This window comes from Rhipicephalus sanguineus, chromosome 2 (genome assembly GCF_013339695.2).
Source record: "Rhipicephalus sanguineus isolate Rsan-2018 chromosome 2, BIME_Rsan_1.4, whole genome shotgun sequence".
NCBI lineage: Eukaryota > Metazoa > Arthropoda > Arachnida > Ixodida > Ixodidae > Rhipicephalus > Rhipicephalus sanguineus.
Genome location: NC_051177.1, coordinates 193,971,673 through 193,989,318, shown reverse-complemented (window position 1 = coordinate 193,989,318; position 17,646 = coordinate 193,971,673). Strand labels below are relative to the sequence as shown.

General features: G+C 49.4%; 1 protein-coding gene across 1 annotated transcript in view; it reads left to right on the top strand.

Annotated features, from left to right (window-relative positions):
• Positions 1-1,045: 1,045 nt before the first annotated feature.
• Positions 1,046-17,646, top strand: part of LOC119382129 (uncharacterized) — a 28,215-nt gene continuing 11,614 nt past the window's right edge. The window contains exons 1-2 of the mRNA XM_037649861.2: positions 1,046-1,228; positions 1,788-1,904. Of these exons, the coding sequence (XP_037505789.1) occupies positions 1,046-1,228; positions 1,788-1,904 (300 nt within the window). The remainder of the gene's footprint in view (positions 1,229-1,787; positions 1,905-17,646) is intronic.

Genomic DNA, 17,646 nt, shown 5'->3' with positions numbered 1-17,646 from the left:
GTAACGCCATGGAGAAGGAGAGCGCAAATGCTGCTCAACGGCGTTGAAGAGCCGAGAAGCTTATCTCATCGGATCCCGAAGTAGTTGCCTGGCAATTAGCGGTTCAGCGTACGAAGAATGAACAGAAGAAGGCTAATAATCTTAGACAATCTGGAAAGCTAAGAATAATCAGCTGAAACTGTGCTAACGCTACGTGTATCCTGGCATAGCCGAGTTACGCCACTGCAATTTTTTTGTGATTACCAGTGCCGCATACTCGTTATCAGGCGGGGATCGATGCACTAGCGAGGCCTATTGTATTGCTCGTTTCCATAGAGTTAATATACTGACTTCAGTAGTCAGTATATTAACTCTATGCTCGCTTCACTAGCCTGGTGTCAGCCGTCTTTATTTTGACGGGGGAGGAATGTTTCTCTGTGGAAAAAGGGAGGAACGTTACTGCATTCAAACACAAGCATAGGGGACATTGTGGAGCGAGGGTCACTCCATTTTTAAAAGAGTGAAGGATGGCCGTATGCAGCAATCGCTGTGTTGTTGACTGCATGTAACGAAGATGAGCTCCGGCGCCTACGGTCAGCTGAAGACGCAGGGATTACGCTGACTTCTGTGCCTGTGTCAACAAGGAAGCAGACGACCCAACTACGGTCGGTAAGAAAGAAAACTGAGGGGCGACTCGCCGTGATTGTCGCAGCATCGGCTGCCCTCAATGCTGGCGTCTGACATTTCTGCGATAGTCACAGGGCGCAATACATTTGCGTGCAGCGTCGCCTTGTTTCCGGTGATACCAGCACCAACGTTGGCGCGGCTGCTGTGATTGTGCAGGACGTTCCTTCGAGGGGCGCGAGCTTCTTGCCTGCAAGGCCGCTATGTGTCAGTGAGGTGCGCAATTTCTACGCGGAGCTCGATCGAGTGGGGTGTCCGGCCCGGATCCCGTGAGCTGCTTCTCCGTAATGTTCTTTGTAAGTGCGTGTCGAGCAAGTGGTTGGGGGAGGAGGCGGAGGTGTTCGCTAGTTGCACGGCTGCCAAGGACGGGGGTGCCGCCGCCATGCTTGTGTATGGCTGCCATCCTGCCGAGATCTTATTCGTCCACCGTAGCAAGAGCCACCCGGACGTTGTCGGGGAAGTGCTGAAGAAATATCTCGCGCAAAAGTGTACTGTCGAGGCTTGTACCACTTCCAACAAGTCTCTTCATGTGCCGCAGCAGTTGGGCCGTTGTGCGGTCGCGGAGGTGTGTCGCTCAGAAGTTGCCGCAACCGTTCGGGTTCTGATGGAGTGAGGCGCCGAATGAGTGTGTCCTTTAGTATTTTATAAGCATTTGCCGCAGGTAGGGCGAGCAGCAAATCGCGGACCTCGCTGGCGGTCCCGCCGGCAATGCGGTCAGCGTGCCGATGCTTGCCGCGCGGAGGTTCCGACGGGCGAGACGCCGACGGGTTCTGACGGGCGAGACGACGGGCGAGACGGCCTGCTTTCCGCCAGTGTGCACGTACCTACCAAGCCCCATTGAAATAACGTATATTTTAAAACAAAGATACACTTTCCAGAACGTCGGCTTATTGCGCTGCCCTAAACATCCGGGTACTATCGCAGCCTATTTTTCACTATGTCATACTTTCTTGCTATTACGTGGGCTTTGTGCACGATGAAGCCGGTTATTCTTGGTTAAGGAGTAACAAGGCGGCTGATGGTAAATTATATATGTATTCCGGGCAAATAGAGAACTTAGGGACACAGAATACTAAGTGGATTGTGCGAAGCCGTTTCTTTGTGTTCTTTACGTTTCTCTCAAGGTGTGCAGTGGGCGGGCGTCAGGGCAGTACCGGTACGACCAGAAGTACATGTCCGGAGTATTCACCAATAGCACTCACGCACTGACTCTCGAAACGGAGCAGAGCATAAAAGCAAAGGTGAGCTCTACTCAGGCATCAAATAAAAAAAAAGCATAGACGTAAATAGTACAATGAACGACTACGCGTAGACTGTTGCATGTACCAAAAGGTAACCTGCAGGAAATGGTTCATGTATTACCAGAACTCCCCACAATTGTTTACAAAGTGACACCTTCCTTCCTGAAAACTGAGCAGCGTGAATGTGCTTACAGCAGCGGATAAGTTAGATGATGAAAAAGAAAGCGACAAATGACAAAGTGTTGTCGCTGGGCTCCATTAGCGTAATCAAAAAGACGAGTAGGAAAAACCCTGAGCAATCGTGAAGCAATTGATATTGTTTTTGACGATGTCTCCTGCACATTACATCATATCAGACCATTCCATTATTTCCGTCTTGTTCTTGTGTGATGCACATTCCCACAGTAAAACTTTTCCCATGCAATTCACTGGCATCCTGGAGTTCTCAATGAGTTTCGCCGGTTGGACATTGCGTAAATCTTACGGATGTACCAGAATGGCTCAAAAACCCCAACAGAAACACCGAAGGATGTGATACAGGCTCCAGGTTGGCGCGCTCTTAAATTCTGACGACAGAACGCGTTTATTTACAAGATGGGTTCCGTCCGCGCGCTTAACACGACAGAAGCCGAGAAAGCGGCCATAGCCCTAACAGCAGCAGCCGGATTCACCATTATACTAAGCGACTCAAAGGCCGCTATTTCTAACTTTGCACGTAGCATTGTGGCCCCCACAACTCTGCTTTTACTTTTCCCCACTGTCCCTACCGATCCGGAGGAAGAAACACTATGCTCCATTAAGCTGATATGGGTGCCGGCTCACGCGGGGAACCCGGGAAACGAGGCGGCCCATCAATATGCTCGGGAACTCGTCGGCCGAGCGGTGGGACCCGCCCCTGATCCGGAGGACCCTGGTGAAGCCTTCACGACATTACGCAATATTACCGCCTGTCGAGGCAGTTAAAACCACCCCCGCACCACAAGTTAACCAGGCGCCATGAAGTTGTCTGGCGCCGACTGCAAATACATTCATTCCCGTGTCCATATATTTATGCACTTATATACCCCGACACGATTGACCCATATTGCTCGCATTGTGAGTCAATAGCCACACTTCATCACATTCTCTGTGACTGCAGGGAAGAACACCCCCTCTCCCGATCTCATGACCACTCCCTCGCCCGAAGGGTGGGAGAATGTTTTGACCTCCAGCAGCCTGGGAGTTCAGCTGCAGGCCATACAGAGGGCAGAGGAGGTGGCCACCAGGTTCAGCCTGGCGGATCACCTACCTCCATAAAATCTGACGACAATAAAGTTGTGTTCTCTCTCTCTTTACAAGATGGGCAAAGGTGTAGCAAAGCGAAAACAGTTCACGGTGGAGCTCGCGAAGCAGTCCAGCCTCGTTCTCATCTTCGTCGAATCTTCGCTTGCACTTTTCACTTCCTGGCTCGCAGACGATGCCCACTGGGCCAATCAGTCAGATGGTTCGTGGCAATACGGTGTAAGGCGCGCGACGTGTGTCGGGCGACTATTGCTTGTGACGCTAGAGATTACACACGTGACGTCGCTGAGACGCGTAAGAATGACGAATGGACCTTAATATTGGGCCAAGAACTTCTGGCACAGACCACGTTTTCGGACTGGTGTTCCTAACCACACAAGGTCACCCTTGGTATAAAAAACGTTGCGATGGGGGCGTCCTGGAATGCTGTTGAGATGTCAGAGTTCGGAGGCGTGCGATGCGAAGGGCTTCTTCAGCGCGTCGTAGTGAATAGGCTACCAAAGTTTCCACAGCGTAGCGTAAAAGGTAGAATAGTGTAGAGGCAACTACGCAGGGACCGAGCGCAGAGCAGGTAAAATGGAGAGTGCCTTGTGTTCTCATTTTCGGGGTATTGTACGCGTACGCAATGTAACGTTACTCTTCGTCAAATTTTTTTGTTCGAGTCAACATAGATAGCCTGTTCGTGAGAGTCCTCTTCGTGTGCTCTACGAGGCCATTGGTCTGCAGGTGGTATGTGGTGGCATGGTGGATCTGGCAACTAGAGAGGCGCAGGATCTCTTCTACGACGTCGGCGATGAGCTGACGTCCCTGGTCGCTAATGACGACGCACGGAGGACCATGGGGCAGATACTAAAGCGAAGCATGAACTGCGACACGTGCAATGTCGTTGTAGCAGCTATTGACAGTTTCTGTGTAGCGCGTTAGGTGGTCGATACAAACACGACCCATCGATTACCACTGTTTGATTGCGGCAACGGCCTAGAAGGTCGACAGCAATAGCCTCAAAGGAAGGGTTGGGAGGCGCCATAGGTTAGAGTACTCCTGGTGGCGTAGTCGTGGGAAGCTCGTGACGTTCGCATTGTTCGCAACCAGCGACGTGTTTCTGCGCGTCGTGTCGCATCCTAAGCCAGTAGAACTCTTGCTGGGTGCGTTGAAACCTTCTGGCGAAGCCCATGTGGCCGCAGGTTGCCTTGTAGTGTAAAGACCGAAATACGTGAGACCGTAGAGTGCGTGGAACAACTAGAATCAGACGACTAGAACCCGGAATAATCATTGTTGTAAAGGACGTCGTCATCAACCACAAAACAGCTTGGTGCGGCGTACTGACTCGCGGAGGCGGACGGGGAATCTAAGGCACTGTCCTCGTGTTGTGCTGTCCTGGAAGTCACGAGGTTAGGGAAATTAGAGGTAATAGCATCAACATACTAGTCGAAGTTGTCATGTGGCGCCCAGTCGTCGGCAGAGGAAGGCGCGATAGGCAGCGTTTTCCTGCCGGTCACCGCTGTGAAGTAAAACTCTTGTAAGCGCAAAGTTCTCCGCGCAAGTCGTCCAGATGGGTTGCGTAGGCATACCAACCAGCAAAGAGAATGATAGTCGGCCATGACTGAGAAGAGACGGCCGTAGATGTATGGGCGAAGCTTGTGTACGGCGAAAACGACTGCGAGGCACTCCTGTTCAGTAACTGTGTAACTGTACTCTGTCTTGCTCAAGAAACGATGTGCATAAGCGATTACGTGTTGAGCATTGCCATGGCGTTGAACGCGTGCATTGCGCCGAGGCCGATTCCACTGGCAACTGTATTAATTTCAGTTGGAGCAGAAGGCGCAGTACCGGTCCTGAAGTCAGCATGAACTGTAGCTGCTGCTTAAATGCTGCTTCGCCATTTTGCCTATTGGAAGGGGACATCCGTTTGCAGCAAGTCAGTCAGTGGTTGTGCCTTATCAGCAAAATTCTGAACAAAGCGGCGAAAGTAACAACATAGGCCCAGAAAGTTTCCCAACTCCCTGAGAGACAATGGCTGCTTGAATATGCTGACAGCGGCGACTTTCTGCGAATCCGGTCTAACGCCATTGCTATCCACAAGGGTGTCTCAGAAACAGTTTCTTACGTTCTGGAAAGCAACATTTTTATCAGTTCCGTGTGAGCGCGGCTTTTATCCAGACAGGTTAAAACGAGGTCAAGACCGTGATTAAGTTCTTGAAATGTTCGACCAAAAATTACCACATCTTCCAGGTAACACAGCCAGATGTCCCATATGAGGCTCCGCAAGGCTGCGTGCGTACACCTTTCAAGTGTGTTGCAGCGGGCATTACACAAGCTTAATGACATTGCATTAAATGCAAACAAACCATCTGGTGTAAGGAAATCAGTCTTTTCTTTGTCAGTCGGATTCATAAGGATCTTCCAATACCTGGATCGCGAGTCTATCGGTGAAAGGACGCTGAATGCACGCAGGCGATGCGAGAAAAAGGATGCACGTCTTTCTTAGTTATAGAGTTCAGAGGCCGATAGTCCACAGAGAACCTCGAGGACCCATCTTTTTTGCTTGACCAAGGTAACAGGCGGAGCCCAGGGACTTGACGATGCTTGAATAACGCCGGTGGTTAGCATCTCGCTGACTTGCACTGAAATGACCTTGCGCTCTGACGCGGGCGGACACCCGATCATGTTTCTGCCGTGGGAGGGGGAGGGGGGTTGCGCAGATCCGATGTCGATTTGGTGACAGAGTACGTGTGCTCAGTACCTGTGCTCTATGCGACTTCTGGGCGAAATCAAATGCTTTATCATGCCTTTCAGCAGTGTAACGAATGCCTTGCGCTTCAGTTAGGGAACAGACTTGCAAACGATCATTTAAAGTTGGTCTTCCTTGTCGGAGCCATAAGAAGTCAGACTTAGCAGCATCGCTTAGAGCCCCAATGCAGACATTGTACAGCATTTCAAACATGGCAAGGCGCATTCCCTGTGGGAGTACGATAGACTTCGATGAGCAGTTCACTGCCCATAATTAAGCTTTTTCCCTCAGGAGGGGGGGGGGATCGGAGATCTCTGTTCGTTCCGCGTTCGTTCTGGCGGTGTTACGTCACAAAAGTGGGCGGTCCGCAGCTCTCTTCCGCCGAGAGGAAGAGGACAGCCAATCGTCAAGCTGTGAGCGGCGAGCTTTCCGGAAGTAGACGCGCATCGTTTGTCCTCGGCAAGGGGACCGTATATTTTAAAACGAAGTGTTTCTCGCCTTCTAATAAATACAGTTGAAGGAAAGAAGTGTTAATTTCAAGGGCTCGTTTTCTTTGTTATACACAATATTAGTGAGAACTAACAGACAATAATGCCAAGGAAAGTATAGGGGATGTTATTAGTAGTAAATGTAAGGTAAATGTGAAGAAAGAAAAAGTGGACGAAAAGATAGTTTGCCGCGGGCAGGGACCGAACCTGCGACCTTCGAATAACGCGTCCGATGCTCTACCAACTGAGCTACGTGACGCCAACAGGCAGAAAAAGAGTGTTCCACACTCGCCGTCATGGCTACTGGCGGCACTGACTGACGCTCCCACGTTTAAATGTACATATATACCCTATAAAGTGGACGGGGGGATGGCCGCCGCGGTAGCTCAGTTGGTAGAGCATCGGACGCGTTATTCGAAGGTCGCAGGTTCGGTCCCTGCCCGCGGCAAACTATCTTTTCGTCCACTTTTCTTTCTTCACATTTACCTTACATTTACTACTAATAACATCCCCTATACTTTCCTTGGCATTATTGTCTGTTAGTTCTCACTAATATTGTGTATAACAAAGAAAACGAGCCCTTGAAATTAACACTTCTTTCCTTCATTTCGTAGCGAGGGCCTCGTTCTGGCAGACTTGATGCTTTCAGGTAGTATGCGAGGGATTATTGGTCAGCTGCCAGCTCGTATAAGTTCACGTGCTACGTGACGCCAACAGGCAGAAAAAGAGTGTTCCACACTCGCCGTCATGGCTACTGGGGGCGGTGACTGACGCTCCCACGTTTAAATGTACATATATACCCTATAAAGTGGACGGGGGGATGGCCGCCGCGGTAGCTCAGTTGGTAGAGCATCGGACGCGTTATTCGAAGGTCGCAGGTGCGGTCCCTGCCCGCGGCAAGCTATCTTTTCGTCCACTTTTCTTTCTTCACATTTACCTTACATTTACTACTAAAAACATCCCCTATACTTTCCTTGGCATTATTGTCTGTTAGTTCTCATTAATAAATACAGTTGTTATACGAAAAGATATTGTTTTTCTTTTCAAGCTCAAACAGTTTCTGAAACAGCAATAGGTTCGAGCGCTGATATTTATTGCTGTTAGTTTTTCTAACGTGCGCGCTATGTGAAGTCGCGCACGCGAAAAAAAAAGAGAAAAGTAGCGGTTGGCACAGTTTTTCAAGATGTCGTCCCGCCGGAATGTCTGGCTTGGCTCCCGGGTGTCGAATCGTCAAAAGGAGCTTCTGCTGGCTTTTATAAAAGAGCACCCACAGATGCCTACGCCGTTGTGCGCACTGGTGCCGTCGTTCACGAGTGAGGACCGGGACGACACGTGGCAGTAGCTGGTAGCGCTTTTGAACTAAGAAGTCCCTGCGCGTAAGACCACAGCCGAGTGGCAGGCCCGTTCATTTTGTTCGCACTGTTCGTTTCGAGAACAGAAAGCGACGCCGCACTCGCTCATGGCTTCAAACGCATCTCGCACCTCCAACCGCAAGAGAAGCACACGTCGCAAGCGCCATTTTCTCAAAATCAGCTGTTGCGGCAGCCGCAACCGCCGCATCATGCCGTGCGAAGCCGTTTGTTCGCTCGAGAGAACGCGTGCGAACGGTCTCGCGCTCCGTTCGTTTGTAGCAGACGACATGCTCGTTATGACGCGGTATGACGAAACCAAAAAATAAAAGATCAAGCAAAAAGAAAAATGGCTGCGTCCCTCAGAGACGTGGTTTTCTCCGGCTTCGGCCAATCGCGTACGCCACCAGAATGGGTACAGAACGAAGGGCGCAGAACAGAGATCTCCGATCACCCCACTCGTTATGCCGCGTTATGACGTCACCAAAAAAGAAAAGATCAAGTAAAAAAAAAAGAAATGGCGACACCCCCCGGCCTTGAGTGGCATCTCCCGCCTCAGCCAATCAGCCCGCTTGTTCTTCCCCAGGAGAACGAACAAGTGGAACGAGCAGATCTCCGATCGCTTCCAGTATGAGATACAATGCAGCCCGGCTGAAAGATGTTTCTCTTCACGCAAGATAAAGGCAACGGCTCAAACACAATGTCAGGAGAACTCGAACTCGACTCAGCATTCGAAGCAACAGCGAGCACGCTGGCCGTGGACCGCGCCGAATAGACTAGCATCTTTAACTGCATTGATACTGTCTCTATTACACTGAGGCTGGTGGGCGAGGGCGGACAACAGAACCTCGCCTCCTCCGCAGTCTACAGTCGAAAGACCCTTTTGCAAAAAGTCAGTTACAAGGATAACGTCGTGCATCGAATGAGCACAGACATAGCGCATACACCTACAGGGCACAAAGCCGCGCTGCTCACTGCGCGAAATGTGGCAGGTTTGTCCCAATAAAACATAACATTGCGGCCAAAAAGCTAAACTGAAAAGAGAAACAGTTGCACCGCTATCTACCACAGCCATCGTGGTAGCATAGTCAACAAAACGTGAACCTGGTTATGAAGCATGGAAGCTGGTGGAGGCATACTTGTGTCCAAACGATACGTCCAGCGACTTCGCCTCCATCGTCCGCGACGTCTAGTTTCCCGGGTGCGGAGATGACAGCCGCGGCCGACGTCGTGGAGATGGTGACCGTCGCCAGCGCGTAGAAGGTGGGGTCAAGCTCCGCACACGGGCAGGCGAGTTGTTTGGCCGGTACCCGTGCTGCTGTGTAATTGGATACGAAGGCCAGTGTGTGTAATCGGGTTGTTGGCTCCGCCGTGGAGACATCGCGGATCGCTCAGAAAACGTTGTGCGCGGGCGACTTCGCGATGGGCAAAACCGGGCGATGTGTCCGCGAACGCCGCACTGGTAGTTCACGAGACATATTGAATGCCTCGGTGTGGTGAGGATGCGCAGTACGCTGTTCCCACACGCATCAAACGAAGGTGGTCGGCTGTTGCTGCTGTAACTCTTGCTGGCCGCATAAGGCGAGTTGACGTAAGAAGCCGTTGATGATAGAGTTCTGAGCCATGGACTGCGGTTGAAGCAGCTGCACTCGTCGAAACTCGCTGCATTCAAGCCTCTGGATGGAGTACTATACTGCGGATCTTTCCTACACTGTGTCATTTGATACTTCACTCAGCTTTTTTTTTTGTTGATTCTCGGTGCCGTGACAAAGCTTTGTTGTGTTTTCGCCCGTGCGTTAGTTTTCAAGCGTTTGCAAATTGTACATAACGTGCGCAACTCCTATTTTGTAATTTTTGTAAATTTGTGTGCGGGTGTGAGCGTGTGTATGTGCATGTGTGCATGTCTGCGTGTTAGTGCGTGTGTATATGTACGTGTGTGCGCCTGCGCCTGCGTGCGTTTTTGTATGTGTGTATTCGCGCCTGTCTGTGTGCGTGTGCACATGTATGTGTGCGTTTATGTATGTTGTGATGACAAAGAAAGACACTGATGTTTGGACGCGCGGGCAGCTAAAGCGCAGTAGAGAAAAAAGAAGAGGCAGAATATGGAATGGCTGGCCCAGCAACGGGTGCTGTCTCTGCGTTTTTTCATGACAATGTCTGCATTCGCGCGTATGCATGTGCGTGTGCGCACGTATGTGTGGGTGTATCTTTGTGCCTGCGTGTGCGTGTGTTTGCGTATGTCTGTATACAATAAGGCAGAGAAGTCGGCGAGTTGGGAACGATGCGTACTTGGAAAATCAGCGCGAAGACGTCGTTTTTGCCCTTATTTTCCAAGTATGCCTCCATTCGGGCGTGCGTGGGCGGGGGGGGGGGGGGGGCATGTGTGCGCGCGCTTGTGTGTGTGCCTGCGTCTGCGTGTGTTGGCGTATGTTGTATTCGCGCGTGTGTATGTGCCTGTGCGCTAGTATTTGTGCGTGCGTTTGTGTACATCTGTATTACAGCACTGCACGGACTGTGATTATCAGACCGGGCCCGCCACTCGCTGAAGTTTACCCGCCCGAGCCCGGTCGTCTGACTCAAAGCGAGGCCCACACCCCCCCTGTCGGAGCCCGGAAAGAAAACTTCACTCACCCGGCCTGGCCCGGCCCGACCGCAAGTCAGGCCCGACTGAGGCCTGAGCATGAAGTTTTGAGCAAGGAGTCTTAAACAGCAATAATAGACATTTTGCTGTCGTATGCTTGGCTAAGAAGTCTATTTTCATGTTCAGTAATTAAGTGCAAAAAAAGACCTCATGGCGTGAATATTTGAGCACGTATAATGGGTACGAAGAATATTTATTGGCCAGCGGTATACTGTACCTATTGTTCTCGATATTCAGATAGAAATCGTCAAAAGAGTTTAGGAACATAATGTGACAGCCAAATTATTTGTAGCATGACTTCAGTTTGAATAAAAAGCGTAATGAAAACAAAGGGGAGAAGGAGCGCACAGCAGTGTTCTGAACTTCTTTTTTATTGCGCTCTCTATGAAAACTTAAAGCATGTTCTGCCAAGAAAGCTAATCCTGCACCTTTATAGATATCTAACGAGTGTCCTCAGTATAGAAGCAGCTTGTTTTAACAAGAAAAGGCAAGATGAAACCCAAATTTACTAATTTTGTTTTAAACGCGCCGACAACGACGAAAACTATAACAAATCGCGTGTACACTTCGGCAGACACATGTACAGCCAAAAGAAGAAAAACTAATTGTGGTACGTTCTCATATCACGACACGCTACTGGAAGTATTAAATCCGTAATACGTTTGCGACACAGTTCCCAGTTTATTGTCCTACATGTTCTTGCGCAAGAAAATCAAATTTTGAAAGATTCTGTTTTTAAGCACGTCCTGCGCTCGTTCATCACATAACCTGCCACGCTGAAGCTTCTCTCATTACTTTCACTCGTAGCAGGGACGCACAAAATCTCCCTTGGCAGGGGAACTCGTCTTTTTTAGACCTCGACCACTGTAGCAGATTTTCGACGTCTTCGCACACCTCTGCGGAATTCAAATAGCTTCTCAATTCATCTCTTCGTTTCTGTGGCTTCATAATGTCACACCAGTCTTCAAAGTCATATACAAACATCCTCTTTGCGGGCTTCTCGCTGTAGGTTTGAGCAGCGCATGCATCAGGTGGCAAGTTATTCGTTGGAATGGCGAACATTCTTGTTTTCACTGACGCGTAGATTTTGCTTTTTTCATCTTCCTCGAGTGCTCGCGCAGCTGGCAAAAGGGCGACAAAAAAAATAAAATAAAACGACGCACCATTTTTTAGTTGACTAAGCTGCAGTTTCCGCTGAAGACACTCTTCCCCTCAATTTCAATGCAGCTATTGTTGATGCCTCAGATGGAATTAAAGTGAAATGTCTTACCAGCTTTGTCTTGCAGAGCAAAACGAGTAGCAGGGTAGTTTGCGTATCTTTCTCGAGCATGTCGGTCGCGCCGTTGAATGGTGCCAAAAAGTAAATTAACTCCTTTTTTGCAGTTTCGCTGACATCTTCCATCATCGAGCTTCCTGTGGAATCTAGAAGGGCTTCAACTTCCTCGTACTGCGTGTACACAGAGTTCAGCATAGTTAGTTTTGAATTCCACCTGGTACTTACTTCTTGATTTACGCCACGGGGTAACTGGCTGGAATGGCCACTCTGCTTCAGAAAAGTGACGATGGCTTTCACATTTTGTAACTGCCCACGAACATGTGGTAGGTTTTCACTCATGAAGCCATCGTCAAACGTGTGGCGTAGGATCGTATTGAGGACGTGTGCGGTGCAGTTGACCGTCTTGTATGGGCCAAGTGCGCTGATCACATTGAATCCTTGGTCGGACACGAACACGACATTTTCTAGGAGGCTTTCATCCAGTTCAAGCTTTGCGCATCTTCGCACAAGCTCTCTTCTAACGTTGTCGCGTGTCTTCTTTTCGGGAGGGAAATCGGTTGTGAACATTACTAAGTTTTGCAGTTCCAAGTCGTTGTCTACATAATGAGCAGTGACTGCGGTGTACACCGTTTTCTCTATAGTCATCAGTGCTCTTGTGGACAGTCATTGAAGAACGGCCATCCTCCATCGCTGCCTTGATTAGCGTGTATCCACACGACGGACTAAATCCGTCTTTCTCGCCGCGGACGGCGCATCACGTGATCCCGCATCACGGATTTGTGCCATCCGTGCAGCGTCCGCGGACGGCGAGGACGGAAAATGCCAAGCTCTTTTTCGCATCCGGTTTTTGGCGGACTAACATAGTATATTTGGCCGATGGTGCCGCTATAAGTCTGGCAACAAGCGCTCCTTTTTTTTTCGTTTTGTTTGCTAGATTTAGCCGACGAAGCGCGATCACGGTGTCATGTCGTTCTATGCGCGAACCCACGCATGACAGCAACTGAACAAACTGCTCTCTTGACACTCGTAGCAGCCTCCTGTATTCTTCGGTGTCACTGATCATTTTGCTCACGGTACAGTTGATGCTGAATACCCAAATGTTTGTTGGCGATGTAGTCCTTTTGATAAGCTCTTTTTGCAGGCAACAAGAGTTCTTCACCGTCTAATTCTGACAAAGCTACAGCCATTGCAGCTAATCGTCGCTTTCTTTCGAACTCCATCTTCAACTAGAAATGAACTGTGCACGACAAAAACAAAAACATTACCTTGCGCGCCATCTCGAGAAAAATGAAACAAGCACCAATCGTAGAAAATATGGCCTCTGAGATTTGCTAGCGCTAGAGCTCCACAGATCTCCGAGCTAATGTTCTGTCAATAGAGGCACTCGCTAAGCCTACAGCTCCGTGAATGCGAGTACGGCTCTCGGAAACGGTGCGAAATCGTCATGAATATTTTGCTGTCGAAGCTTTTGGATACACACATAAAGTAAATACAGGCGTCACTTTTCATCTAACCGACCACGCAGTGCGCAACGATGAGCTTAAAGATTCGAAGCGGGCAGCTCTCGCTTCAGACGGTGCCGCCATGACATTTTATCCGGAGCGTTCGTCTGCTCGCTTTGTCCGCCGTCTGGATGCGCTCCGCAGCCGGACGGGCTAAAGTCACTGGAAGGGGAAAAGTACCGCGACCGTCCGGCCCGCCGCCATATTTGGTCCAGCGCGGCTGAAGCTGCGGCGGCGCGTTGTGGATTTCACGCGGAGTAACGCATGTTTTACGCATTTCGTGCGCTTTTGCAGCCCCAAATGAAGCATACCCTTGTTCTCTAACTGATTAGGAAAGAAATAGCGGCAGTTTTCACTTGCCTACATGCGCACGCACGCGTACTTACGCGATAAAGAAATGCGAACTGCGCGGCATTTACGCGCTGGGCTGTCGGCATTTATTAAATGCGAATCATTTCTTAGCAAACTTTTTCGAGTTTGAACGTAGTATCTATCTATCTATCTATCTATCTATCTATCTATCTATCTATCTATCTATCTATCTATCTATCTATCTATCTATCTATCTATCTATCTATCTATATATCTATCTATCTATCTATCCGCCCACGACTATGCGCTCTCCTGGCCGTTTCGTTAATGGGATGTATACCAAATTTGGTATGGCATAACATGACTGTATGACGAATATAAACTACAGGTGGTAACATGAAAATAATCACGTCTACGGCATGATTTACATGCCACGCTCATGGTGCCCGCGCGGCCGCTTCGCTAGCGTGACACACACCAAAAGTGATATGGCGTGACAAGAGTGTATGACGAACATGAGTTACTGGTCATAACGTGCAAATAATGGCAGGCATACCATGTGAAACATGATTTACATGACATGGTCTCAGGGCGCTCGCGGTCGTTTAGTGAAATGCATATATACCAAAATTGACATGACGAGATATTTCTATATGATGAACGTTAGTGACAGGTGGTAACATGAAAATCATGACTTGCATGTCATGTACAGCATCACTTACTTGCCAAGCTCATGGTGCGCTCGCGGCCGGTTCGGTAGCTTGATATACACCGAAATTGGTATAGCGCGAGGTGACTGTATGAAGAACATGAATGACAGGTGGTAACGTGAAAACCATGACATGCATTACATGTACGGCATGGCTTACATTACACTGTCTTTGTGCGCTTCCGGCCGTTTTGTTAACTGGATGTATACCAAATTTGGTATGGCATGACATGGGTGCGTGAAGAACATAAATTGCAGGTCATGCGTTGTATATACCAGATTCTACATGCATGCATGCATGACAATTAAACATGCGATATATAGTGAACTAGATGTCATGACATGAATGATTTCATTTGCCTCAAAGACGAACAAGGCGATATATGCAGCGCTTTGCATGAGATTGATTCCCACAATGCGTGGGATCTGCCGGATTGACACAAAAGGCACAATTATACAGTCACGTCACGCGCTACCAATCTTGGTGAATATGAAGCCAGCGAACCGGCCGCGGGTGCACCATGAGCCTGGCATGTAAATCATGTATTACATGACATGCGTGCCATTTTTTTCATGTTGCCACCTGGTATTTATGTTCGTCATACAGTCACGTCACGCAATACCGATTTTGGTGCATATCAAGCCAGCGAACCGGCCGCGAGTGCACGAGCTGGCATGTAAATGATGCCTTACATTACATGCGTGCTATTATTTTCATGGTACACACTGCTATTTATGTTCGTCATACAGTCACGTCACGCAATACCGCAGTCAGTTTTCACGGCGCACTGATCGTTATATGTGAGCCCAAAGGCGTCAATTTTACGCCAAACATAATGAAGAGCTGTCCGGCAATGTTATTGTACATGAACCTTCTGCAGCAACCACGCGAAACAAGCTGCTGTAGTGCAGCGGAGACGCCAACATTCCCCGAAACAGCATTTACGAATTTTCAATGAAACGCTTGCCTCACAAAGGCGGGTATCAGTCGTGGGAACAAATTTTTCGCACCGTATTCTGTGCAGCGCACACAGCCCGTCGCTTGGCATCCTTTTTCCCGCTGGGAATAGCAAAGAGGGCTTTGCCCGTTTCCCGCCGGTTGCTGCTCCGGAAAGCGCAGCCGGCGCAACACCCAGGGCTTCTTCGATGCCTCAACAGGCTTGCGATGAAGTGTCAAAACGATACGGGATGTCGTAATGTTCCTGCACGCTTTTCTGAGGCTACACAAACAATCGCCCTTCAAAGCGCCGTGCGTCGGCGGCCGGGAAACGCTAGCGAGGCGAGCGAGCTGGACCATTTCTGTGGCGAAGCCGCCGAAAGCGCGCGGCGACGAAGAGAAAAAGAACGCGGTACTTTTCCCGTTCCAGTGACTTTAGGACGGGCGGCGGAACCATCGTCCACGGACGAGTTTCCCGCGGATTTGTCCGTCGTGTGGATACACCGTTACTGGCGTCAGCCTTCCTTGTAAAGCACCGGCCACTACAGCTGCCTTGGGGGACACTGTTGTGGGGTGTGGAAGCAATTCTTTAGCGGATAGGGTTCCGTGCCGGGCACCGGCGGCGACATGTTCATCAGCAATTTTCAAAAATCCTTCAGCTCGCACGACGTCGAAGGGCCTCATATGGTTAGCACACCATCGGACGCATGACGTCTCCAAGCTTTCCTTTACACTGGAAGGATGCGCGGGCTTCTTTCAGGAAAGAAAGAAGCACAGCAGGTCCTCTCGCTGACTTGCACTTGTGCCTGTTCAGGTGAGTCGTTCCGGTCTTACCGGTGGCAAAGCTCAGAAAGCTTTTACACTATTTGCATTGCACGTGTCCTACTGGAGACAAGGTGTTCGAATCAACTGGCAAAAGAAGCATTTTCCAAACGTCGCTTTCTTGGGAGTGCTTTGACACAAGCTTCAGTTTTCCGGAATAAGTGTCCTCTTTCAAGCCTGCGCTCACTGTCCACTGAGTACACGTAAAATTGCCCGTTGCTATTACATTACACATGTATATTAAATTAAACACGTAAAATGGCCCAATGCACTTGGTCAAACATTTTAAATGTCATTCCGCCTGAAAAGCGCAGAACTCACAGCGTAAGCAGCGCATTAGATACTTACGTTAGACAGATTTAGTTGTATTGCACTTATGTAATGCAATTAAAGTTCGCTTACTGTATGAACAACATGGCGTCTTTCACGCATTGGTAAACATGAACAGATCTCACACGATGACAGCGAGAAACCACTGTCACAGTGCTGGCGTGATGAAGAGCGGACAAGATTGGGGGAGCAAACGCATTGCGTTGCCACTCACTTCAATGCGTCTCCAAGTCCTAGAAACAACGCGACCTCCAAAACCATGACCACACGTAGGCGTTTCTAAGCGTCAGCATCATTCGAAGAGGCCGAATCGCATGTTGACGCGGAACCCGAAGCGACGCCAAGCGTGCGCTAAGAATGACGCCCAGAAACAGAGCACGCAGTTATGCCCGTTCTCAACTGGAGACAATCGTCCCACTGCCCAAGAGAAAGGGCGCCAAACTAAATCGACTGTCCGCACCTCGACCAGACTGATCTAGCTCAGTCGCCCTCAGCGCCGGAAAGTTGTATCCTTCATACAGTAGGGAATCCTTCTAAGAGCTTGGGCAGAATACTAGGCTATTCTGGTCGAAACTGCCCAATAGGACGGGGCACAAAGAAAGGCAAGACAAACGAGCGCAGACTAACAACTCAGTTGCTGGTCTGCGCTCGTTTGTCTTGCCTTTCTTCGTGTCCCGTCCTATTGCACAGTTTCAACCAGAATGCACTCGTACCAACTCGCCCAACTCTCCACGCTGCTTACTCATATTACTAGGCTATGGTTGCACAGACGGCGCGCTGAACAGTGATGGCAGTGAAAGCAGAGTTTATGAAATGTCAATGGCGCTACAATCGCTTCTTTTGTCCGCTTACATGTGGGACTCAGTGTAGCTCATGGCGGCTAACTTACTTTAGTTTTCGGCACAGCGAGGCCACCGCCACCAGCCGAGAGATAACCGGAAACGGCATAAAAAAAAACTGCTGGTGGTTACAATGGCAGCCGCTTTTTTGGAGCCAGGCGAAGGGAAACAGCGGAACGCATTGTGCGGAGCCGCACATGAGTGCGTCAAGTGGTGCGTCGATGGTCTGGGCTTCTGCATTTGTGATCTGAGTAATGGTGAGCATGAAAAATGACCTAGATGCCGCGCACATTGCTGTGAAATCATAAGCTGTGCAATATTTTGTCAAAATGCTAATTAGGCTCATTTTTATATCATCGAGAAACCGACAAAATATAGCACTTACCGTGCCGCTCAATAAAAATATTGTTTAATATTTATTCGCAAGTTAGCCGGCAGCGCCCAAAGGCGTTACGTAGGGGAGCGGGGAGGTGGGTTAGATAATGGAATAAAATGAGTCTTCGTTCACACTGTGCACCGCACTCC